Source organism: Corvus cornix, chromosome 1 (genome assembly GCF_000738735.6).
Source record: "Corvus cornix cornix isolate S_Up_H32 chromosome 1, ASM73873v5, whole genome shotgun sequence".
In the NCBI taxonomy this organism is placed as follows: Eukaryota; Metazoa; Chordata; class Aves; order Passeriformes; family Corvidae; genus Corvus; species Corvus cornix.
In genome coordinates, this window is record NC_046332.1 from 22,496,906 (window position 1) to 22,522,985 (window position 26,080).

The 26,080-nt window shown below is 47.4% G+C and overlaps 1 protein-coding gene across 1 annotated transcript in view; it reads left to right on the forward strand.

The window, feature by feature from the left end:
• The first annotated feature begins 627 nt into the window (after positions 1-627).
• Positions 628-26,080, forward strand: part of CASQ2 (calsequestrin 2) — a 39,621-nt gene continuing 14,168 nt past the window's right edge. Inside the window, exons 1-7 of the mRNA XM_010395965.4 lie at positions 628-1,154; positions 15,133-15,217; positions 16,674-16,774; positions 18,988-19,099; positions 20,477-20,550; positions 21,010-21,140; positions 25,682-25,727. Of these exons, the coding sequence (XP_010394267.1) occupies positions 921-1,154; positions 15,133-15,217; positions 16,674-16,774; positions 18,988-19,099; positions 20,477-20,550; positions 21,010-21,140; positions 25,682-25,727 (783 nt within the window). The 5' untranslated portion in view covers positions 628-920. The remainder of the gene's footprint in view (positions 1,155-15,132; positions 15,218-16,673; positions 16,775-18,987; positions 19,100-20,476; positions 20,551-21,009; positions 21,141-25,681; positions 25,728-26,080) is intronic.

Genomic DNA, 26,080 nt, shown 5'->3' on the forward strand with positions numbered 1-26,080 from the left:
TGATAAGGTTTAACAACTTGCCGGCAATGTATGGGGCTTGGGAACTGCTGTGAAAATGGGAGGCTGCAGCATAAGCTTCCCTCTGCTTTTGGATTACAGGTCCAAGGGCCAGCAATTCTCCTGCTGCCCCACAAGCAGAGAATGTGCTTCAGAAAGCACCTTGAATGTGAGCCAGAAGCTCCAAATGGTGCTCCAGGCAGGAGAAGGAAGTCCCAGGAGTGTTCACCTCCTTTGCTGCTGAGGAAACAGGACTTTTTCCTCTAGTGGTGCAGATGAGGCTCTGAAACTGTTTAACCTGAGATCTGTTATCAAAAGCCTAATCACTGTGATGCCCAAAGGGATGTAAAGAGAGGTACCCTTATTATAAATTGCAGTAAATACCTTCTATTTTTGTCAGTTCCTAGTAGGACAGTCTGTGCCTTGGTTCCCTGCACAAGTGAAGTCTGTCCCTTCACAAATTCTGCCTGTATATTCCCAGGACTGACATCTTCCACTCCCTCCCTCTTGCTCATTCCCTGTCTCTCAGATGATGCAGAGTGCCAGCAAGTCCCTCAATGGTGTCATATCTGTCCTTTTTATTCATTGCAGGGTTTATTTTTAGCCTGAAACAACTGCTTCCTAAAAATGGAGTTCCTAATGACACGGGAGCTGGACACAGCTATGTAAGGTATCCAGGGCTTGGCCTGACAGCTTCTCCCGTCTGTCTCTCTTTGTTGTGAGTACAGGACAGCAAAGTTTGCTGCTCCCCACCAGCCTTGCAGTGTTTGGGCTGAACAGTAGGAAAGTAGCAGAGAGAAACTTAGGGAAACTAAGAGAAACTTAGTTCAAACTTCACCTGGAGTCTTTAGTCTCCCTCTCTTCTCAAATCAAGAAAGAGGGGGACATTTACCCTCCCTTTGCTGCACTCCAACGGTGCCCCTATGAAGGCAATTTGCTGGATCCTGGCAGGTTTTTACCTGCTTTTCTGCTGCAAGGCAGAAGAGGGACTGAACTTCCCCACTTACGATGGGAAAGACCGAGTGATCGACCTGAATGAGAAGAATTACAAGCAGGCACTGAAGAAGTATGACATGCTCTGCCTGCTCTTCCATGAGCCTGTGAGCTCTGACAAGGCCTCCCAGAAGCAGTTCCAGATGACAGAGATGGTCCTAGAGGTAAGTGCCGCTGCATGTCCCAGTCGCAGTCAGTACCACAGCACTGCTCAGAGTCATGGACAGGAGCCACAAGACAGGAGAGTCAAATGGTCTCATGCAGGGGAGGTTAGGCATCCAAAAGTTTGTTTAATTGGATTTCAGTTAGCCCCTGCCTGAATTCTGCAAAGCCCGGGAAAAAGCCTCTTTTGTGCTCTTCTCAGTTTGCTGGGAATTAGTTTTTCTGGATTGTCTGTCAGAAACCCAGGCAATAGTGAGTAACCTTGCGAACCTCAGAAACATGAACTCAGCTCAGCTGAGCTTTCCGAAATCTCAGCACCTGAGTCCATAGCTTGAAATTTTTTGATCCTTTCTCATTCTGTGCAAGCCAGTATCCCACTTGTATTCTGGATTCAGTCCCATTTTTTATCCCACTAGGAGCAGTTAGCCAAGAAACCTTACCAAGCTGTGCAGCAAATGGGTGTCCTAGCTCCCCATCTCAAAAGCTCCCTGTTGGTGCAGCATTAAATCCCTTTTTGTTTTTCTGACACTTGGTTGCCTGTTTGGAATCAGTCTATAGCCGCTTGTTAATGCAACCATTCACTTCTGTGCTGGAAAAAGAGTGTTGTTAATTCTTTGATGAACAATTGATTCATTAATCCTCAGTAAAATAAATCATGGTAAAAGTGACAATGTAGATTCATACCACTCTTTCTTATAGTGTAGCTGTAATCTAGGGAATCATACAGCTGCAAGCTTGGATTGTTAAGTGCATGTTTCCTACTAGGGGCTTGCAAATATTCCCTTTTAACTAAAAGACATATTTGGAAAGAAATTGAATTGAGAATTTCAGAAGAAACACTTCAGCTTTATTTATCAGATCCAGAGACAAAATGCATTGCACCCCTCAGAGTGTAGGAAATGTGAATAAGAAAATACGCTTGCTGAGGGCAAGGACCCAAAAAAGTCCAGTGTCAAGTTCAAGGTCTGCTGACCTCCTCAGTAAGCCTGAGGACTGCCAGAAAGAAAGATTCAAAAACTAACCAGATTTATTCACCTGTCAGGCAATGGTTACTTTCTGCAGGTGAGTGATCAAATAACATTTGACAAAGAAAAGAAAAAAGTAATGCTTGAACTCCAGCTGAAATGAGTATTGTTGGTAGTATAATCACATTGTTATTTAATAGGATAGCTATTTTGTGCTTGATAGGTGTCAAACAGTTACTAGATACATATTTATAGAAACCTGACAGAAGCATGTCCTATCCCTGGAAATGTTCAAGGCCACATTGAATGGAGTACTGGGCAAGCTAGAATAGTGGAAGGTGTACCTGTCCACAGCAGGGCTTGGAACTAGATTATCTTTAAGATCCTTTCCAACCCAGGCCATTCTATGTTTCCATGATTCTATGGTCTGATGTCTATCATGAGTTTGAGCCCCCATGACACCTTCACCCATGCTAACAGTGACCCATATCAAGGTTGCGACAGCTGCAATACAACCTGGCTTTAAGCTTTTATTTTCAGGATTGGGTTCAGCCGTGAATACATTAGCTTAGGGTTCTGGTGATTTATTTGGTTTCCAATTGCTCTCTGCTATGGACTTCTTATGTGACCTTGGGCAAGAGGATTAGACCTACAGCAGACTTTACATAATTGTAGTGCTCCAGTCCCCTAGTGCTCAGCTACCAGCTAACTGTGCCACACATCAACTGGCACTTGTGGCTTTGACCTCAAAATTTCCAAAGAACTTGCAGTGCTGATTCAGTGCATGTCTCACAGTTTCAGACCAGTCCCTACCCTGTACTGGGAACTGCAGCGCAGCAATCTGACAGCCTAAGCAAAAGAGAAATCTGCAGACTGAGCCCTTCTTTGCTTCTGTCATCTGGAGGGAATCAGAAGGGGAGAGGGTCTCAGAAGTCGAGAGAAGATATATTCTGCATAGGACACAGCCTGGCATGGTGCTAGTGTTCCCAATTTCTGTGCTAACTCAGCCATGGGAGCACTCATGAAAGGAGTGGTCAAGCCAGGTTGTCCTTCTTGTGAGAGCATTCAACTCCCTCACCTCAAGCCATAATGTGTTGTGCCATAGGGGGTCACTCTTAATTCTCCCTGTCAGAGCTCATTCAGCTGCTGGACTTCACTGCATGTTCACCAGCACAGGGGCAAGGAAAGAAATGTCTGCAGGGGCTCCTTGGCTGAGATGTGGAGCTGTTCCCCTGTGGAATGAACTGCCTGGGATCAGTATTCCTGGAAGCAGTCAGCAGCTGAAACCAGCTCTCCTGTAATTTGAGCAAGTTTTAGAGTAGTGAGCTGCTCTGTAGGCACAGGAGCAGTGGCAGGGCTCTCCTTCCAGCCAAACCTGAGAAAAGTTCACTCAGGAAGGTTTTACATATCTAATTTCAGTAGAGGAATTAGGACTTTGAGTGCTGAAGGTCCTTTACACCTGAAATGAGGTATCTAAGAGGTAAATACTCCAGCCCCCACTATTCCCTGCCAGCTGTCTCGGGAGGTTCCCAGCATAGGGTGCTGCCTGTGATAAGATTGTCCTTTCTAGAGCCCCTCATGTTTTTCCATCTTACTGTACTGACAATTTTCCTGCTGTTTCACATTGAGACATGCTGTTTTCACAGCCTGGCAATACGTTGTGTCTTTCGCCCCCTTCCATATAATGTCATCAGTCTTCATCCTTAGGAATGATAGTGAGCCGCCATCCAACACACAGGCAGGTGTGAAGCAAAGAAAAGGTCTGAGCTGGTGGTTAAGGGTTGTTACATCAGATTGTCTCAGGGACATGTGTGGGTGGACACATGGGCTTAGTGAATCTAAAGTCCAGAAAACCCCCAAATAGTCCACCCTTTCTGCTTCTCTCACATGTACCTTATAAGAAATGTACAATTCCAAAGATCTAATACATGAAGAACTACCTTAGACACTAATAAAAAAGAGCAAGAGAGATGCACCATGGTTTCCTTGAAATATATAGCTCATCAGTAACAGGCTCTGACTGGGGCATCTCCCAGGAGTGAAGAGCATATAAGGCTCTCTCTTAACTGGGTCCTTTGGCATTCCATGGGGGTTGAGCTCAAGTGGCAACATTTCCTTCTTTCAGGGCACTTCAGCCTTTTCCCTTCCAAGTCTCTGCTCTTCACAAAACTTGCAATAGCTTTATTATGTTTGAGATCATTGACTCTGGAAAATTTGATTGGAAAGGGCCAATAGCTAGAAAACTTAATAGGGAAGACAACTGGTAGACAGGGGAGAGAGAAGAGAATCACAAGGCTCTCATATACTTAGGAAACCAAACTGACAACCTGACAGCACATAAGTAAAGTTAAGCACTTATTTAAGGACTTTACCAAACTATAGCTAAGAACACAAGACTGAGAAGTGATGTGATACGATAGGAAAAATTTCCTTCTCAAGAAAAAAGACTATCATATAGGACTGACTGACACTGTTGAAAGCCGTGGGTGCACACCCACTATCACCAGAAAAGGGATGATGTCATCAAGCTGATATTGCATTTGGCATAGCACATGGGGTTTTCAGCTCCCTGTATCCAGGTGTACTGGATCAACAGATTCCCACGCGGCCCAGGGTCACTTTCCAGTTTAGAAGTGGAATGAAGGTGTTGATCATTTTGAAGCAGTCCTATCAGCTCTTGCCACCCACACTGCAGGGTGCCACCTGGTGACAACAGAGTCCAGGGACAACTGAACCCCTCTGGGAGCAAAAGCAGCTTCTTTGGACCATCATTTGTTCATGACAACAGCTCCAAGGGCAGCAGTGCCAGCCCCTCAGGTTCAGATTGGAGAGTTGAGGGCTGTTGGGTTGGTCTGTCAGGAGAAATAGCTGAAGGAATGATTGGACATGCCTACTGCTTTCTGGCTAGGATGGAAAAGACTTGGGGAAGGATTGTTCTAAGACAACCCCGGGCAGAGGTATCATGAGCACAGGCTGTTTCGCAGCTCAGGTTAAAGGGTTCCTTTTCTTTGGGTACCTTTCTCCTATGACTCCACTCTGCACTGCTGGCTACTGGAAAGAACCTACATCTTTTGTAGGGAAAAGCCTCCATACAGGGCAATGCAGAGTTTGATCCAGGCAGTCCCAGAGATAACAGTAGCCATTCCTACCCTTCGGTGATGTTGTCTTGGGGTGACTTTTTTCTCTGCCTCCACACACCAGGTTTTTGCTAAACCAGCACAGATGTTTACAAGAAATCTGCACACTCCATGAGGTGAGCACAGTGAAGAAGACGAAACAGCCAAGCAATCACAACAATTATTTAACAGCCAAGTCAAAGGAAAAGCTTCTTGTCCTAAATGGTCTCAGCTTTAATGAAGAAGGGTTAAGAGGTGAAAAGATCAAAGCAGTGAAGCTGAGAAATACCTGTTCTGCTTTTCTTCTCCTCTCTATCTCCCCTACCATATTTCACCCTGTCTCATACCATCACTTCTCAGACCTTCTCCCTTCTCATCTCTGAATCTCCTAAATAGGGAGTTTGGCCTTTCAGTGGGCCAGCCCCTGTCTCTACGAATCATGTAGCAAGAATAACTGAGCACTGGTGTTAGGGGCTTTCCTTTCACACTTGAGAAGTTCTCTCCAGCAGCTGAGGTGTTCTCACTATCATAGTAGGGTTCCTGCACTGTACTCTGGTATCCTCTTTCTGCTGAAACTCCTGGCTCCCCTGCTGTTCTTCCCTTGCCATCTGTGTGTACATGCAATATCCTTAGAAAAGAGAGGCTCATCAAGCCCAGATATTTTAGTCCCGTCAATGCAACAGTGCCCCTGGAGTGAAAAGTTCATGGAGAGCTGCCCTAGCACAAACCAGTCTGATAAGAGGTAAGAGAAGAGGGATGTGGTACTCTGCTCTCCAGATGAGGTCTAGGATCAGTCCAGCCTCTAGCAATAAACGGCAGAACAAAGTGAAACTCCTTGTTTGGCCAATTCTGTAACACATGGAAACACAGCCAGTATCGCCCTATAGTGTGAAAGGGAAAGATGGATTTTGAGTCCAGTAAAAGGCAAGGATTAAACTGTGTCTAAGCTCTACCTTCCAATTAATGTATTTCCAAGTGCTGAAACTACTGCAGCTTCCAGCTCAGGATGGAAAAAATAGTACAAGATCAGCTGGTTTGGTGGTCATTTCACCCATTTGGTCTTGAACTCTGTTGAGAGCAGATATTCCCGTAAGAGTTCAGAGCCATGAAATACATAGCAAAAAGTTTCTCTCTGCTTCTAAAACAACACAGAATAAAGTTTTACCAGTTTACGTCTGTATAGTTTATCCCAAAAATGCATAGGAACCGGGAGACGAGACTCCATCCCCATCTCTAGGTATATAAATACAAAATACTTTAAAACTATAAAAAATCAGTAAAAATAGAAATATAAACCCAAGCCCTTTCTTTAAGCACCCTTTTCTGTTTGTTTCACAGACTCAGATTTCAGACTTTTTTTTTGAAAATGGCCATGTTTATGGGACAGTGCCTCAACACAATTTAGCATCGAGGTATGAGTATAAATACGGATATACAAGATATGTTCAGTAAGTGTCACAGGAACTCTCAGTTCCCTGGGTCCCTACAGAACAAGTCCTCAAGGTGAGAGATGAGGGACACCTGTCAGGATGTGCGGAAGCTTACAGTGCAAGAGCCTTGTACATACCTGTAATAAAAGAGGTGTTTTGGCTTCTATGGCTACTAAAGTAGTAGTTTCCACTGCAGATAAGTTAATGTAAAAAATAAGAAAGGGAGGAAGGAAAAGAAAAGGAAAAAGTGTGCATTGATTACTTTCCTTTGAGACCATGTAAGTAGATCTCAACTCATCAACAGCCAGCAGAGTACTGATTTTTAGCAGTAGCACCCAGGGGGATTTCACTCACTGATATGCCAGTCACAAAAACAAGTTACAGAAAGCTCCCTGTTTCACAGATGGGCACATTGACATCTAGGGACAATTATGTGACTTGATCTTTCTGTATAAGAGGGGCAAAAATAATTTCCAAGGCTGAATTACCTGTTATTGCCATGTTTCTTTGAAGTCCCTCTGTCAGTTCCTGGTGGTGACTTTGGACTGGCTGCATGAGCAGCATCTGTCATAAGACCCCACTTCCACTGCCATAACTGTGCTTTGAAAGGCACGTTCCTCATCTGCTAAATTATGATTGGGGAGAGGATTGTACTGACATGAGTTCTTTGAGCAGAAACCAGCTGTAATCCCAGGATCTAAAGAATGTAAATGTCACCTGGAGACACGGCAGACCCCTGTGAGCTTGGCCTTGCTTTGCTGATGGAGTACAAGGCCAAGTCTGCTCAGGTCTTGTGGCCTTTCTTCACCCTGAAGTGTGGAGCTCTTATCACAGTCCATTTGTAGGTGGCTACAACTTCTGTAGGTGCCATAGAATCACAGAATCATTTAGACTGGAAAACACCTCTAACCTCATTGAGTCCAACCATTAACCCAGCACAGCCCACCACTAAACCATATCTTGCCACATCTACATGTCTTTTAAATACTTCACTGGGATGGTGACTCCACCACTTCCCAGAGCAGCCATCCCAGGGCTTGAGCACCCTTTCAAGGAAGGAATTTTCCCTAATAGCCAATCTAAACTTCCCCTTGTGCAATTTGACGCCATTTCTATGCAAGACCTTGAGCTGCATGGAGACTCTGAGTCGCTCCTCCCTTCAGAAATGCAATTGAAGAAAAATGTTGAAAAGTCCATCCTCTTTGGTCTTGGCCATTCTGCTATGCTAGTCAGGTTCCCCTAAAAGTGCCAGCAAGGGTTCCCAGTGCCTTCGTGCTGGGCTGTTTCTCAGGAGGCAGGGTCTCGCTCTTGTATAATGACGTGCCTTTCATAGAAAAGCAGAACAGTTTAGATTTGAAGGGACCTTAGAGATCACCTAGTTTCAACCCTCCTGCCATGGGCAGGGACACTTTCCACTAGACCAGGTGCGACTTCCCCTTAAGGGTGGGCCATCACACCAGGCTGCTCAAAGGCCCCTTTCCCAGGGGCATCCACATTTCCTCCCGGCAACCTGTTACAGTGTCTCACCAGTCTCACAATGGAGAATTTTTTTCTTGCCCTTATCCTGAGTGGAGGGCCCAAGAAGGGCTATATTGAGCTCACACCCACCTACTCAGTGGACACGTGCAGTGTTTGTAATTACCATTTTATGTTCTCTGCCTCAGACCCTGACATTTCTCAGGAGCTGACCACAGGCTGGGGCAGCTGTTGCTCTGTGAGGCAGACTGGATACGGGTGTCCATGCCATGCTCGCCCACCCTGACCTTACTCCAGAGCCTGGTCTGCCACTGCCTTTCATCTAAAACCAAACTAATCAAAACCCATGACTGCCCTTCCTTCGTGCCTGAGCTTCATTTGTGGGAAGATTGGAAAGGGGATATGATAATTCTTTTTAAACACCCGGGAGGGAGAAGAGCTATTTAAGTGCAAAGCCTGAGGACAAATGGGCTATGAATAAAACAAGTCTGGAACTACAAAGTCCCTAATCACCAGAGGAGGAAGAGGAGAACAGTCCAATGAGTTTTAAATGGACACTGACCGCTTTGTGACAGAGATTGAATGACACAATTCTGAGTCTGATGACCAAAGATGTACTTTTGCAGCCTCTGTCCCTAAATAACAGGCAACCAGGCATGAAATCCAAGGCCTAGAAAAGAAGTGACTTAGTAAGGTCCAAGTTCTCCTTTCTTTTTTTTCTCCTTTGTGCATTGGGATTTACCTACATACCAAGGAAATAGAGCGAGCAGTGACCAAGAACTCAATTCCCAGGCAGTTGCTCCTCCCCTCCCCAGCACCCTGGAGGGTCAGCGCTCCCTCCTGAGCAGTGCTGATGGTGCTCATTCCTGCGTGCTCTCTGACACAGCTCCGGTGAAGGCCAGCTGCTGTACATGATATGTTCTTTTTCTGGGAACCCTGCCCTGGCAGCAGACACTGCCGTCAGCTAGCAGACCTCTGACACCTCGAACCCTGTGCGAGGAGGGCTGTGTATATTTAAAAGTTTCCTCAGTTCTTATTTCTCTCTGCTCACTCCTTGGGGAAAAGGTCTTTCTTGTCTCAAGGACCACTCTGTTCCCCCAGGGCCCTGTCTCACTGAAACTTCTTGTGGATGTAAGATGGGAGCTCCCAGCTCTCGCCTGCAGCATCCTGGATTCTCTGGGATTTCAGAGGTGCTGGCTTACACCCACTTGGTCAGAAACTGGAGAAATCTGGCTTGTTCCTGAGAGCCAGAGGCACTGGATTGAATGGGCATGTTTAGGTGGATGGGATTAATACCAAGCATGCCTCCCTCCTCCAGCACCCACTGTAGGCACACAGCTTTCTGCCCTGCGTGGGCTTCACAGCAACATCCAGCCTTCAGTTTCAAAACAGCCTTTCTGAGGCCAGAAGGACAACCAGGCAACAACACCCTCACCTTTGTCAAGGACAGCCCCCAAACTACACCATCAGTCTCTGTTTTGGAAAGGGCGGGTGGCCCCTTGCCCAGTCCCAGACCCCTGGGGCAGAACACACACACCCACACACCCACACAAAAGTTCCTGTCTGCCCTTGACGTGCAAGCTGCACAGCTGAGTTGTCAAAACATCTGTGACGTAGTGCCAGTGGGGACCAGCTGGGAGCAGTGGCAGGTGGCCCCTGCACCCATGGGTGCTTGGTGGCATGGGCACCAGTCTTGGTTAGCTCATGGCTGGGGAGGCTGTGCTTTGGCTTGCAGCTCACTAAAGTTAGGGATGCCAGGAGCAGATAAAAATACAGCCCTGACTATGTGAAACCTTTAGGGAGGCAGCCAAAGAGCACGCTGCCGTATGTGTGACCCCTCTGAGCGGCTGCGCAACAATTAAAGCTCCAGGGCAGCATTTTTGTAGCATTACCTGTGAAAGCCAGCTCTGAGGGAGTGACCTTTGGGTGTTCCATATTTGGGGACTTGCCTTTAGTCCAAGGAGCAGTAATCCCTAGGAGGGGAGGTTCAGCCTCTCCAAGCAGCTCAGGGGGTGGAAAAGTGTGGTAAGGTGGGACCAACATATTCTCCTTCAGTCCCCCCTGCCAGCAGAGTGACTTTTCTAGTGGCAGCTGCTCAGCAGGCTTCTGGCCCTGCTCTTTGATCACCACAGTGCTTCAGGACAGCCTGAATTATGGAAGAACCTAAGACATTACTAGGGCAAGGGGTGCTAGTGGGGACAGCACAGCATTAGGAAAGAGAAATAACACTCTCTGTTCTCCAAGAAACTGCCCACTGTCTCAAACAGAGAAGCCAGCTATAGCGTGTAGATGGGAGTCCTGCATAAGGATTCACAACTTCTGGGGGAATACACTAAACACTTGCCATCTCCTCCTGCTGTTCCTGAAAATAAAAACTTAACATTTTGGGATATAAAACCATCATCATTTCATCAACCAGGTTCTGACCATCAGCATCAACTGCAGCATTAAAGAGAGTAGGAGCCAAGCAGCAGAGAAATGTCGATTCCTTGAGGGATGTTTCCTCATCACCTCCTGTTGCTCTTCCCCCTGCATTGCTGGAGTTTTGTTCTCCCTCCACTGCTAATTAGCAAAACAGAAGGCTCGCCATGGTTAAGAGAAGTTTACTCATGATGGCTTTCAGGGACACCCAACTTCCCCCAGCCCCCTTCCTCCCAGCCTGAGCAGCTGGGGAAGATGAGCCTTACTGTCTCTGTGGGAGCTCTGGGCAGGTGCTAGAGAAGTGGGAAGAAAATCCAGGCCAGAATGCCACAATGTCACTTTGCAATGAAAACTGACCATGCTGAGACAGCCACCCCTCCCTGCCCCATTTTTAACCCCCTCCAGGGATTTTGTCTGCCATTTAGCAGCAAAACTGACACCAAATGCAAGGTTTGGCGCAATCAGTCCTGTCTGCATCTGGAATAGGAGCACAGTCAGGCAGACAGTGACATTTCTGCAGCTGTATAACCTAGGATTTCAGAATGACCCTATGGTACTCCTTCAGTCTCCCAAAACTTCCCTGCATCACACCTAGGCTCAGATAGGCATAGTTGGTGTGAATCTGAGATATTGGGCAGGGAGTTGTGCCTTTCCAAGTCCATTATTCTGAGTGCCCGTAACTGCTGATGCCATCCAGGATGAGAGGGTTCTTGCATACTTGGTGGTACTCAAGCTTCACTTTGGGCTGGACCTCTCACACATCCCAGAGGGCCATTCACCCCCTCACACTTACCCAAATTCAAGTATGGTTATTACCTGAGGGATATGGGAGAAAGGAGGAGTGCTGCTGAACTCACACCTCCTTTTCCCAGTGCTGAACAGGACACAGCTTGGGATCTTATGGGTAGAAAGTATGCATTGCAAAGACTTCGTGCACGTGAGAATAAGGCTGCAAAATGTGCATGGGACGTGAACTTACAAGCTACTGGGCTCTTTGCTCATGCTCTCAGCCAACTCTGCCTGCCCAAAGCTCCTGCTCTACCTCAGGGACTACATGATCTGTTAGGTCCAGTTCTTCCAGGGCAGTTTCTACCCTCCATGTCCCCGTGCAGCTGTTGAAGCTAAATTATATGCTGTTGAGATAGAGGCTGACACAAAGGCAAGGCTGGCCAAGACTTGGAGCAATATGAATTTAAAGGCAGGAGGAGGAGGAGGGGCTGTGCTCTTAGATTACAGATGCCTCTGTCCCAAGGTCCTGAGCCAAGAGGATTGTCAAGATTAGAAACATTATCTGCATTCAAATCCCACTAGCATTATGGAATCAGAAAATACTGTAAGGGGATATATAAATGCTTGATGCTGTAATGAGTAGGGGGCAATTAGCCAGACTGCTGTCCCTCTGGCATACTCCATATTTTGCTGCCTTTTGGGGTTCATATACAGGTATGGGAATATATCATCACCTATGCACAGGTTAGACTCACCTGCTGCAGTGGAAGGCAGGGAAAGCAAGGCCAGGAGCAACGCCCAGCCCCCACACAGCTTGCACTTGCAGAAGCCACCATAAACACCCTGCAAAGTCTCCTACTTCCAGGCTCTGCACAGTGGGAAGGGCTCCCAAAAGTCTCATATTGCACAAAGAGTTCCCTGTTGTGAGACCCTGCTCTGGGGATGAACACAGGCTGTACTCCTCATTGTCTCATTGGCATGAAGGTCCCAGCAGAGGAGGCAGGCTGCCCACTGAGCTCTCAGCTCTGTCCCCTCAGGCATGCTCACACACCATCCACAAGTACTCTCCTATATGCCCAAACTGTTGCACATCTCTGGGGATGAGCCTCTTCAGAGGAACACCTCCAAACATTCATACCTACCACACATGCACCTCCTGGAGACAGTCTTGCTAGACACAGTCACATAAGCCCTGCCACACAAACAGGCACACCTCCGGCATTACTGAGACCATTGTTTGACTACTGAGCACTCCCAGTCTCACATGAAGAGGCTTTCATCACATCACCCACGTTTTCTGGACACATTTACTCCTTCCCAGCAAGCTTCCATGCTCACAGCTACACAGCTGCACCGACACCCCTCCAAAGAGTTACCTTGTGTGTGCTGCATGCTGACATACATGACTCCTGATCAATGCCTCCTCTCTTGCCAATCCCTGCTCACATCCAACCACTTGTCTGTAGCAGGTGTTGCAGCTTTTCTGCATTTTTCTGGCCTTCAAACACAAACAAGAAACCCTAACCATCTCCCGAGTGCAAGAGTCAAGAACTAGTGGGCTTAAGCTGTCCTGACTTTGGCACATGGCTGACATAACTGTAAGTAACTAAATCACGTATGGACTGGACTGGACATGACTGAACAAGTCTTCTTCCCTTGGGCTTTCTGTGTCTTCCTCTGGTCACAGAGCAGCCAGAGTCTCAAGCAATGACTCTGAGGAACCTCTTGCTGGTGTACCCAACCACCAACAAGCAGGGATGTGCTGACAACGTCCCAGAAAGCTGATGATCCTACAGGCTCCATCCTTTTGTCCAGTCAGGGCATATCCCCATAATGTGAAAGAGAAAATCACTTCTCTTACCACCAGTCACTTGCAGATGTCTAGAGAGTTCGCAAGAGGTGTCCATCTCTTATTGCAATATGGAGTACCAGCTGCTCTCAGGCACTCTAAGGTGGCCTGAGCCAGCAGATGGGATGCCAAACCAAACCAGTGCCTTATTGGCCTTACTAATGGATGTGCAAACACAAACCAGTGCTCTGCCCCTTTCAGGCAGTGTCCATTGTAAGCTCAAGCCCTGAACAGGCAGCCTTACCTTCACTTCAAAGCACTGGCAAAGAGCAAGGAAAGAGCACTGAGACACCTGTTTCCTGTGTAACACAAGCACCCCTTTTGCCTCCCGCGGTGGCAGTTACCCCTAAAGAAAACAGGACAGGGGGCTGCAGGGGGGTCAAGGCTGCAGCAGTGCTCTGGTGGTCGGCGGAGTCTTTTTCCTCCTGGAGGGCTTTGGAACAGGCCTGAGGATGTGTAATTGGTGGAAGGGAGAAACCAGCTTCATTCTCCATCTCTCCTCCTTGTGCAAGCAAGGTCCCTGAGCCCTGATCGCCAGGGTGCCTGCCACCATCCCCCAGAATTTTGGGGACAGGCTGTGGGCTGACAGCACAGGAAGCTGGCTGGCCCCATGACGCCCCGCTGCACAGGCAAGGTGGCTGCCCCACCACTTTTGCTCCCCAGTGCTATAATCACTGCTCACTCTCACAGAGGCCTGGCACAGGCGGAAGCTATTTATAGCAGGGGAGCCAAGGGGCCACGTGGCCACAGTGGCAGTGCTGTTGGGTGACATTCAAACTGGCTTTGAGTCTGGGGGAGGGAGCCAAAATGAGCTGGGGCTGGGGGGGGAGGGGGTGGGTGGAGAGCTTCCTCATAAATCAGCCCACCATCTCTCTGGCCATGGCTTTTCTTCTGCTCCCCTCCAGCCTCTCCCTGCCAAGCACTGACAGCTGTGCCCTAATAGGGACATTCCTGCTCCAGAAGCTCCTGACCCCTCATCTCCATCATCCCCCACCATCCGGCAGGGCTGGGAGGAGGAACAGCAAGAAGACCATCAGCATCAGAGGCATTTGTGGAGCAGGAAGGGAGAAGGAGGAGGAGGCTCTTACAGCTGCTTGGTGGTTCTCAGAGCATCATTACTGCCTTGTAGGGTCTCTAGCATGCTTGTGATGGGGCTGTCAGTCATCCAGTGCATAAGTGGATCCATTTACCAGGGTCACTGCATCTCTAGGAGCCAATTTGGAAATCACAGGGTCTCACCCGGGGTCGCTCCCACCACGGGGCCCTTGCAGAGCGTCTCTCCTTTCCTCACATATCTATTTTCACAAAACAGGCAGGAACTCGATATCTTCAAGAGGCCCTTTCATCAAAGATGGTGGGAACAGGGTGCAGTGGTTTTGCAAAGCTGTGAGAAGGTGAACATGAGCATGGCTGGGCTTAGATGCATTTCTTTAGTAAAAACAGGGGACCGGGGTCTGGGGGCTTAATGAAGCCTGGACAGGAGGCATGACTTCAAGCATTTCATAGGAAAAGGAGACATGGTGCTGCAGTGTCCTGCACCCACTGCTGCCTGGCACCATGCATTTCCAGAGTTAAAATGTCCATGGTGCCCACATGTCACACTGCGTTGCAGGAAGCCACTGAGACTCCACAGAGGAAACAAGTTTTGCTCTGTGTTGGTGGCACAGGACTTTCTTCCAGAAATCACCGCTGCTTTGGTGTCCCCAGTTCCATCAGGAGTCCTCTCCCAAAGCCAGTGTCAAGCAGCAGTGAACAGCAGATGGTAGTGCCAGCAGGTTCCCTGCTGCAACACAATGGGAACAAACCCAACCCTTGTGACCTCTGGGTTATCTCAGCAGAGAGGCAGCATGTGACACATCCCACCCTTTGCTGTTGTTCAAAAGCAGAATATGGGTCACTTGTGTCTGTCATGCCACGTTAGCAGGGCATGATGCCCTTTAGCTACCCTGCGGTGTTAACGCCACTAATGTTGGGCTCTCTGCTTCTTCCCACAGCTGGCAGCTCAGGTCCTGGAGCCCAGGAGCATTGGCTTTGGGATGGTGGACTCCAAGAAGGATGCCAAGCTTGCCAAAAAGTTAGGTGAGTCCCAGGCCTGATATCTCTGGAACAGCTTGAAGAGACTGTGGGAGTGATGTCCAACAGGCAGGCCCATAGAGGACAGCCAAATCCTTGTTACGAAGATGGGGAGGATGATGGTGGCACTTGCACACTGACCCACCTGCCCCCCCCAACACAGGCAGCATCAAGTGGAGGGGTGGGGGTGAGAATGAGAGAGATGAGCCACGACCATTCCAGAAAAAAGGTCGGTCTGCCAAAACAAAACAAAACAAACAAAGTAAAAAAGAAAGGCAATTTGTGCTGTAATGATGGCAGGGTGTAAGTTCACCTTATGTGAACTCACATGTGCCGAAACAGTAAATAGGTGCCATTGAGTAACTTCATGCTCTTCCTACACAGAGACAGGACCAACACAGCAGTGCAGAACCAGAACACACAGGGAAATCACACAGTCCCCCAAATGTCACCAGCCCCTGTCAACAAATGGGGCAGCCACAGCCTTGCAATGGTTTGGCAGTTCAGTGCCAGTCATTCTGGCTTTTTCCCCAGAGCAAAAGAGGGAATCTGCTCTAAAGGTGGGAGGCTGCTGCATTGTCACCCCTGGACACAGCTGCCTTCCAGGGGCTGGCAGTGCCTTCAATTTTAGCCCACAAATTAATACAGAAATACTGTGTCACATCATTAACGCAACAGTACACAAATATACCACTAAACCTAAGGTTTAAGCATAGTGGGCTGTAATTTTCTTCCCTAAATTAGAGGCTGTGAGTGGTAATGGGAGCTAAACTAAAGACAAGAGCTTCTCTCCAAGAAGAATCAAACTACCAATCTCCTTGGCCTGCGGTACCCTGCCATCCTGCATTGCAGGAGGCCAGCGCTGTTGATTTTGGAGCCTCCAACGAGGTTCTGTGGCACTCAGCCCTCAGTCCAGTGATACAGCATTGAAATCTGTCACCCTGTGGTCTGTGGCATCTCTATCATTGCTTCCTAACCCTTTTGCCAAGGCCAGCTAAGCCTCAGACAGTTTGAAGCTCACTTTCAGGTCACTGGTGATGTTCACATAGTTCAGCCTTCTCTGGACAGTGAGCACAACCTGAATCAAAATCCATTTTCCATATAGTGATAGGTTGTTAAAATCTGAGCTGTCAGTTAGAGCCCAGTATTTACTGCAAGATAGACAGCCAAGCTAGAACAAGTTCCTGGTGCAGAATTTTTCCAGCTGAGACCAGACTGTGACCTGAATGAAAAGTTCAGCATTTGGGAAGAAGCGAGCACCAGTTCTGGCTGAAGTCTGTCTCCTGCGTCATGAAACATCAGTCAGGGGATTGTCCAGCTTGTTTCTAATTAGACCAACACAGCAAACTGGCAATTGCATTTTCCCAGGAGGAATTGCTGGGATAACAAGCAAGACACTCTGCACTAAACATTCTTTTTACAACATGTTAACCACGTATTGTTTCCTGTCTTCTTCTTTCAGGCTTGTTTGAAGAGGGAAGTCTCTATGTCTTTAAGGACGAGCGGTTGATTGAATTTGATGGGGAACTGTCCGCAGATGTTTTGGTGGAATTCCTCTTGGATGTAAGCATGGATAAGCTTGGAGCTAGATAAAACCTCTCAGAGAAGACCTTGCAAATAGTTAGTTTTTAAAAAAAACAAGTGTATCTTTGTTTGAAATTTCGTCTCTGTTTGCTATTCACTGGTAGAGATGGCATTTGACATCTTCCCCAATACTTGCCTGACCATGAGTTCCCAGGAAAGGTGGTACCCTTATATGCCACTAGCCATTTTATATCTTAGAGACAACCTGCCCTCTTTCCTATTTATGGAGTATTTGAATGGAAATCAGCAACAATCCAGATAACTGACTGCTGTTCACCCACCTCAGTTAGCAAGCCCATGTGCAAACACTTTGCCATTTTCAAAATATTTCACACTTTTTCTTTTTTTTTAAAGGAGCTATTTTCAAAAAAAGAATATCCAAGAAGTAGGATTGTCATAGAGCAACTAAAAAGAGCTCAGTGCATTGAAAAAGGTTTATGTTGCAAACTATTTGCCCATTTCTAGACACAAGGAACACAGGATCTCTTCAGCAAACTTCCCAAATTGCACTGCCATGAGTGAGAGGAGATAAAGGCCCTAAACCTAAATGGTCTTGGGTCATTTCATGCATGGGCACAATGATGTACTCCCCTTTGTGCCTAAATGCAAAAGAGATGCTGAATCCCACATCTACATGTTGCACTTCTCTTTATTTACATTTTATTCCTAGGAGAGGCAACAGACCTAAACCATGGTCTTTTCTTTATTATGAAAATATTTTGCAGTGGCTTGGCTTTCCTTTGAAGTGAGGATCTCTTTGTAAGAGGCTGTGCAGTAATGCAGATAAGGGAAGTAAGGTGAGCAGTGGAGCAGGCAGGGTTTGTTTCCCAGGGTGGCAGGTTGCCTACACGGTCACCTGTGGTGCAGGACTGCTGGTAAGGAGAGACATGGCCAGGGAAGAAAAACTGATCCCCAGAACCTCAGATCTCCTATGACAATGTCTGTGGCTGAGTGCATTGGGTATTGTGACCAAAACACATGCAAGTGGCTTCAGGGACAGAAATGGGCATCTGCGCCACAGACAGGGCAGAGCTTTGTCATGACCCTGCAGCAGTGGGATCCCAAGTTTCCATGGCTCAGGCCACTATGGCAGCAGGAAACTGCACATGCTGCTGTGGGCACAGCAGGGACACAGCAGAGGCACAGCCTCACACCAGAGCTGTAAGGGACTTCATGAGGTTTTGCTTGCTATGCCATGTAGTGTGGCACTGAAAAAGCATGTTCTGTAAAAAAAAGAAAGACAGCAAGGGTTTCTGGGTTTATGTTTTCCACTCAGGAAGGAAAATACCTGGAAAAACAAGGAAATAAAACCAGAAACATCTGTGGGGTCGGCAGCCTGATCTGAAAAGTAAAAGAAACACAGAAGTTCTCTACTCCTCTGTAGGCAGTGGCTTGCCTGCTTTTTTTTCTTCTAGTGAAAACACACTTGATTTATACCACAATTGCTGGGCAAAATAATCAGACTGAACCTTTTCACCAGCAGTGACTAGTTAGGAAAAGAGAAATAAGGTTTGGATCAGTGACAGTTTAAAGTGCCAGATAGGTCTTCCATCTTCCTCATTAACACTGTGATGTGTATATGACCAAAGAATAGGTTTAAACTATTTTGTATAGGAGGAGGATCAGCCAGGAAAATTCACATCCAGACTTTCTACTGTTCCAAACCTCTGTTTGGCCACCCTCTAGCATGCTGGTTTTAATGTTTTTCAAAAGCAAGATCTTTGCAATGACCTCTTCCAGCAAATGACACTTGAAAAAAAGTATATATATATATATATATATATATATATATATATACACACACACATCTATCATTCACAGGAGTTCACAATGCTCATACCACCTCCTTTCAACTGTTCTTCTTACTTCTTGGCCTCCTTGAAGCCAGCTGCAATTGGTACCCCTTATCCCTCATCACAGTAGGTCCTTCAGCATCCATTTGGGTTACCCAGTCCTCTATCACCTCCCTCTCGATGCTTCCACCTCTGCAATGAACCTACTAATGTCTCCCTCTGAAGGTGACCTGCTTCTCTCGGCTCCTCACATTAAGGCAGAGAGCAATAAGTAGGGTTTCCAACAGCAGAGAAATTGGGTGACCTCTTTCTCCCTGCTTAGGCTGCTTGTGACACACCCTGCCAGGCATAGGTTGGTGCTGCAAATCACTGCGTTACCACATGCATTTGTCATGGCAGTTGCTAGAAGACCCCGTGGAGGTCATAAACAGCAAGCTGGAGCTTCAGGCCTTTGACCAGATCGACGACGAAATTAAACTCATTGGCTACTTCAAGGGAGAAGACTCAGAACGTAAGATAAATGTGTTCCGCATGGGGCTTGGAGCCTGCCTGGGAGCTCTGGGGGCCAGGCATTGGTTGTTCTGCATGAACATGAAGGGTGTTGTGGTATATGGCAGCCTGTGACAGAGTGAGAATTGCTGGAGGATGAGTGGGTTTGCAGGCAAGTTTCTGCTGGTGTAATGCATGAGCATTCCTACAATGACAGCGGTGACCCTTCTGCAAGGTGTCTGCTGGTAAGAGAAGAGGGCCATAATCCAGGGGCTCCTGTAGTAAAGGGAGTTTACCTCACCCAAAAATCAGCCGAGGTTACAGTTACACTGAGAGAGCAACTAACAGGAGCAAAGCACCCCTTCTTGTGAGCAATGAGCCCAAAGGATCAAAGTAGGAGGGAGGAAAGGGGGGAGGGGAAGGGAAAGGGGGACACGCTATTAAATACTAACTTGGCAAACTATACAGCAGCAGTAAGCAGGACCCTTTGGGGCACCCTGGCAGAGGCACTGACCTGCTCTTGCTCACCCCCAAGACCAGAAAGAGGCTGGTCCCACGCCCTGAGGGATGTGCAGCTCAGGGACCATTCTGGGCAAACCCAGCTTTCACAAGCCTAGAGAAATCCTCACCTGAGAATTTCCCTGTCAAGCCCTGCAGTCTCCTCTGCCAGCCCCAAGTGCTCTCCCTGCTGTCGGGGCAATGCTGGCAGTGTGCACCCCACCCTGGCATGTCCTGCCTTTAGCAGAAAGACAGGTATTCCTACCTGAACAAGCAACATATCACCAGGTCTGCTGCAATGCAACAGCCCACCCACCTCTCTCTTCAGCTTTCTCAAACTGGGCTGCAGGGCAGCTTGGGCAGGGCTGTGACCCTAAGACTGTTCAGTAATAACTACTAGGAAGAAAGGTGGGAAATGTCTGTTGTAAAATCTCCTGCCAGGCTGAAAGCATCCTTCCTGAACACAGCATGAGGACCTGATAGTAGTTACAGTAAAAACCTACCTGGTTCCTGCCCCATCCTCCTGCAGCAGGAGAAGCATGCCTAATCACACTTGGTGACTGTTTAGGGAATGGCAGCAATCCTTAATGCTGGAGCAACTCCATGTATTTCCCAGGCTGAACTACCCCTGGACCTGCTTCACAGGGCTGCTGATTTCAGCCCCAGTTAAGTGTGTCATGCTGGGCTCTGCAGCTTTCCTGAACACTGTGGGACTGCACAGCATGTTGGTCCACATGGAATCATCCTTCTTTGTAAACCCTGGAAGGGAAGAAACATTGGGCCGTCATTTGATGGAGTTTGCAGTAATTTATATTTGTTCTTCTCCAATACCTTCTGGGCTGATCAGAGTGTGGCCAGCTATATGTGAAATATCTTCTTCATTCTCCTTTTCTCCTTCCAGATTTCAAAGCATTTGAAGAAGCTGCTGAACACTTCCAGCCGTACGTCAAATTCTTTGCCACGTTTGACAAAGGGGTAAGCATCCACAGACCTTCATGGTTGCTCACATATGCCACCACCTGTTTTCTGAGAGCTCAGGATGTCCCCAGATTTATTGTCTGGTTTCAGCTTCTCATTTTCAGTGTTCCAGGGGTGTTGGTGTCTGCATTGATATTTTGGCCCTGTCGCAAGATAAAAGGCCATTTCTGCCAGATGGAGGCAGGTCCTTATGTGGGTTTGGAACCCAGCTCCTCTAGGTCTGCAGGCCCTTGACTCTGGCTTTGCTTTGCCCCAGTGTTTGATACCAGTAGCGTAGGGGGCATCAGTGGGTTTTTAAACAAGGAAAGATCCATTATGTTTTGTGGGTCACCCGTAGGAGCACATGCTCTGAGAGAGAGCAAGGACCTTGATCTCAGCTCTGCCACCAGAGGAGACTCTGGGTAGGCAAAGAGGCACATCAGGCCCCCTCACCTGTGACTGTCTGCACTGCAACAGGTTGCCAAGAAGCTAGGCCTAAAGATGAACGAGGTGGACTTCTATGAACCCTTTATGGATGAGCCTGTTCACATCCCTGATAAGCCTTACTCAGAAGAGGAGCTGGTTGATTTTGTGAGAGAGCACAGAAGGTATGTAGCATATAGGGTGCTCCTGGACAAGGGAAGTGGGTAAAGGTGTCTGTCATTGCGACCTTGTCTCTCTTGCACATCACTCTCAAAAAAAATTAGGATGATGACCACCTTTTGATGAGTTTCTGACCCAGGTTTGAAATTGTGGCTGTTTTTTTCCTACTTCCTGAGGTGCAAGTATCTGCACAGAAGTCAGATTTCACCACAATAGAGCTGGGATAACACAGCTTCTCTCCTCCTACTGTTCCTCCTCCCCGGTTAGTCCTCACTCAAAAAGCAGTGAGGCTGGAAGGCAGTGGAGAGTGGAATCCTTACCCTAATTGCCCATGCTTTTAATTTAGGTCTGTACAGAAGATGACCCTCTCCAAGGCCTCTCAAGCCAAATCCCAATCCTGTCCAGTCTCCTCCTTCCCCAAAACAGCTTTACTAATGGGTATATCTCTCTCCTGATGTCAGATGTGTCTAGAGCTCAGACCAAGCTCAGAGGAACCATAATGGACTAAGAGGCTCCTGCTGACTGTAGGCACAGAGAAGAAGCCACAGCTGTTATGGCTATGTTGAGCCTCATGTGGGAACAGTGCTGAGCACCTACAGTGTTTGATCAACTCAGCAGGAGCTGTGGATGCTCATGCTTTTTGCAATCAGGTTTATTGCACAGTTGTTTAGGGACTCAGCTACCAAAAATAGTCTGGAAGTCACTAGAGAGGCTGATCCGGTGTAAAAGCACAGGGTTAAGTATAAGGGCGTAGCTATGCAGGAGGTGCCGTATTTTTATACCCTTAGAAACACCTCTCAGGAGAGTGTCACAGGCTACCTGTTGCTCCTAAAACTGCATTTCCCAGCAGATAATCAAGAGACCAGACAAGTTTGAGGAAAGCAGGGCCATCTATAGAGAAGGGGGATCTCAAATCAGGCTCAGCTGGATGTCTGTGTTCACACAGACAGGAGATGATCTCCAGAATGTGAGACTCACCAGAAACAGTTCTCTGCTTTTTCTGAAATATGAAGGGCTCCTCTATCTTCCATGTACCCACAATTCACTTTGCTGACCTCCTAGGCTTCTTGACCTTAGTCCTTCCCATGGCTTTTTCCCCCAAGCTCTTTCTGCCAGGCAGCAGCACCAGAAGGCTGATTAAACACAGTCATCTAAATACTATCCTAATAAAGCAAACTCCTCACCAGCACAAAATTGCAGTGGAATGCCCCCAAGTCTTACATATTTAAAGTTGTTCTGCGGTGCTTCGTAGAAGCAAGGGGGTAGGCCATGTATTTTGCAAGTGCCAAAGCTCAGAAAAGAACTAAAAGGAGCCCATAAAATCATATGTCTGAAATCCCAAACCTGCCAAGGTGCTGCCATGGCAGGGGAAGAAGCCTGGAGTGACAGCAATATGTTCCCAGTAGTTAGTGCTGAGCTTCTCAGAGCAGAAGTGCTTCATCCTGCCTTACCACCAGTAAAGGACCTAAAGGCACAGGCTGGAATTAGTCAGACATGGAGATGATCTGTAGACTAAAATGAAGCAACCTCAGCAGCTGGCATGTGCTGGTTCCCTGTAGACAGGGCCCAGCAGGATATTCCCTGCAGGAAGGTATAGAGGACCAGTGGCCCCCTCCCCCTCACACAGCAGACTTTCTCTCTTCATAGTCATGGACTATCCCTCCTCAGACATGCAAAGCTCCGCTGGCATCTCTCCATCCCACTGAAGGAGCCCCATCACATCACTGGGAAAAGCTACCACTAGTCAGCTGTATCCAGACTCTTTGGCATGCCTTAAACAGCGCTTCCTAAAACAACTTTCCCACTACTATGCCCAGACAGGATTCACTACCACTTCCTCTAACCCTGCATAGAAACTGGTATTTGCTGAGCTCGAGACAGGAGCTGAAGCAGGTGCCCAGGAGGAGCTCATGCACAGCCTCCCAGGTGAGACTTTCCTGGGCAGCTGCAGGCTGTGGTGAGATAGTTCATCCTCTCCATGGAAGGTCAGGAAGCTGGTGCTCAGCACCATGGGGTGACTCGTCCAAGGCTGCACAGATGGGTGTCCATCTGGGCATGGTGGTCACTGCCGCTCCAAGATCTTAGCCCAGATTTCACTCTCAGTTGCACAAATACAAATTACATGGTACAGTCCTCTGAGCTGATGCCTCTTTCACATGCAAAATGCTGGGCTTGGACCCCCACTTCTCTGCAATTGTGATGTAGCAACACGGGGGCTGAATTCTGCTCTTTCTTACTTACCTAAACCCCCCTTGTCTCACTCCCTCCAACACAGGGAAGTATTCAGAGTCACAACACAGCGATTAGTACACGTGGGTATGGCCAGGTCCTTCCCACTGAGTTTCCTTTCTCTAAAAGTTTCCCCAGAAAACAGCTAGGGAAAGTGTCTTCTATGCCAAGTACAAGTATGCCTAAATACATAATATGCATTCACCTGATATAATCTCTAGTTTTGGACCATCAACAATGAAAGGACTTGCTGGGTGAAAAATTGTATCCCTGATCTTGTGTTTAGCGGCTATTTCTTCCATTTCTGTAGTTGTTTTTACTTTATTTCTATTTTGATGCTGAATGTACCAAATTGTAATGAGTTCAGCAGCTGAATTATGAATTACAGCAAAAACCCATTCTTATTTGTTTAGTTTGTACCTGCTACCTAATAATTTCTCTGGACACCTACTAACTCTTGTCTTAAGAGGAACAATGGTTAATACTTAAGGTAATCTATAGGGAGAGAATCACAGAATATTCTGAGTTGGAAGGGACCCACAAGGATCATCAAGTCCAGCTCTTACGTGAATGGCCTGTGCAGGGATCAAACCCACAATGTTACCTTGACGTTATTAGAACCTTGGCTGTGTTCTAAGCTATTCACATTTTCTTTACCATTCCTGATTTTTCAGAATACCTGCCAAATCCCTCTTCACTCACCTCTTTCACAAGATAAAGAATTCTCCCCTATTGAATCTTCATCAAATAGAGGTCATTCCATACCTTCACTCACCACTGCCATGCTTCCATGTGCCTTTTTCAGTTGTCCATATCATTTCTGTGATGGGATGACCAGAACTACACATAAATTCACTGTGGAAGTTCACAGTGTAGCTGTCCACTGCCATAATGCAAGATTGCAAACAGCTGGCCATTTCCCAACTGTTTGCAATCTTCTTTTGGCCTTTTTCCTTTGGAGCTGATGCTTTCTCAATTTGTGACACCTGGGCCCATTTCCTGAGAGGCAGTAATTAATTACAGCTAATTTAGAACCCATTGCTGCACCTGTACAATCAGGGTTGGTTTTCTGCAAGTGTGTTACTTGCTATATGTCTGTCTATCATGCAGATACTCAAGTCTCAGGAGATCCTCTGCATCAACTCATAGTCAGGCCTTTGCTGGTTGCCAAAGAATTGGATATGATAAGCAAATGCTGCCATATTCCTACTTCCCATCTTTTTCAGATTATGTGAAAATACATTATGCATATGATCATGCCAAAGAATATACTATAAATCTTAATTGGTTAATTCCCTCTGTCATGAAAACTGACTATTCATTTCCACCTTTCAATGTTATTAATCCACAGGAGATTCCCCTCCTCTGATCTAACTGCAGCTCGGTTCCGTGGCTCCTCAGGTCCTTTAGGAACCTCTAAAAATGTTCCCTTGTTTCCATTGCTCTGGTTGCGAAGCAAAGTGAAGTGACTCACTTATTCCACCTGGTTCTGGCAACATGCTGCCACTCCTTCCACCAATCTGTTCCAAAACCTCATAGACTGACACTTCACTTTGCAGCAGGTTCTGGGGCAGGTCAGCCAGGGAGACCCACTCTGCTGGGGGATCCTCCCTGAACAGCTGATACCACAGCAAGCAGATGTGCAAAGGATGATTTGTGCTTGTCTGTTATGGCCTTGTGTTTCTTGAGTGCCCCTCTAACACCCCAGTCAACTCTCAGCCTGCCAGGCTCTCTGATAGGCTTTCTGCTGCAAATCTATCAGAAAATATTTGCTCTTTATCTTTTATCCTTTATGGACTACTTCTCAAAAAAAATTGCTTTGACCGGTCTTAAGGTTTATATTTCCTTGTCAACGGTGATTAGGATCTAAATTTTCTTCCCAGAGTTTGTTCTGTCTTCTTTGCTTCAGCAGAGGTGGGAAGGATTTCTGTGCTGAAATTATGCTGGGGTGAAACCAGGAGAAAGGGGGACAGAGCCTAATAGGAATGTCTCAGGGACTGCAAGACAAAAATGAATGGGTCACCCATGCTCTCAGCACAGACAGAACTGTCTGCCATGTGTGGAGGCTAATTCATCAGCACATCCCAGTACTGAGAAGTATGTCATTTCCCCAAGCAGAAATAGTGGCTGCAGTGACTCCAGTGGGGCTAGGGGCAGGCTTTTATCACCATAAATAAAGGCATAAGTTGACCCACAGTGCTCCCATCCTTGCATTCAAAATGTGGTGGCTGACTCCAGTCACCAGCCAAACGTGCCATGGTGTCATGTGTGGCAGTGCTGGATATGTCCTTAAAGAGCGTTTCTGTCTTCCTTTCAGGGCCACCTTGAGGAAGCTGCGCCCAGAGGACATGTATGAGACGTGGGTAAGCATGTGTGGTAGGAACCATTGTGCCCCCTGCCACCTCCCAACAAGAAACTGCCCTCAAGAGTTCTGCCCTCTGGCTGGGCAAAACATTACCTTTCCTTCCTTGCAAAGCTGCTGTCTCTCTTCCAGGAAAAAGGAAAAGCCTTGGCTGTGATGCCTAGTGCCTGAGTTCAAACAGTGTGCTCAAATGCTGTGTGCAGCAGAGCAGGCCAGTTCCTGTTGCTCCACAGAGGGAAGAGGGAAAGCTAAGCAGTGTGCCAGGGAGGTGTTGGGCCTGGGTAGTGATCCTGCCCAAGGATGCTCCATCTCAGTTAAAGGTCCTCAGTGCTGGTGGTGGGGTGATTTCTGTGG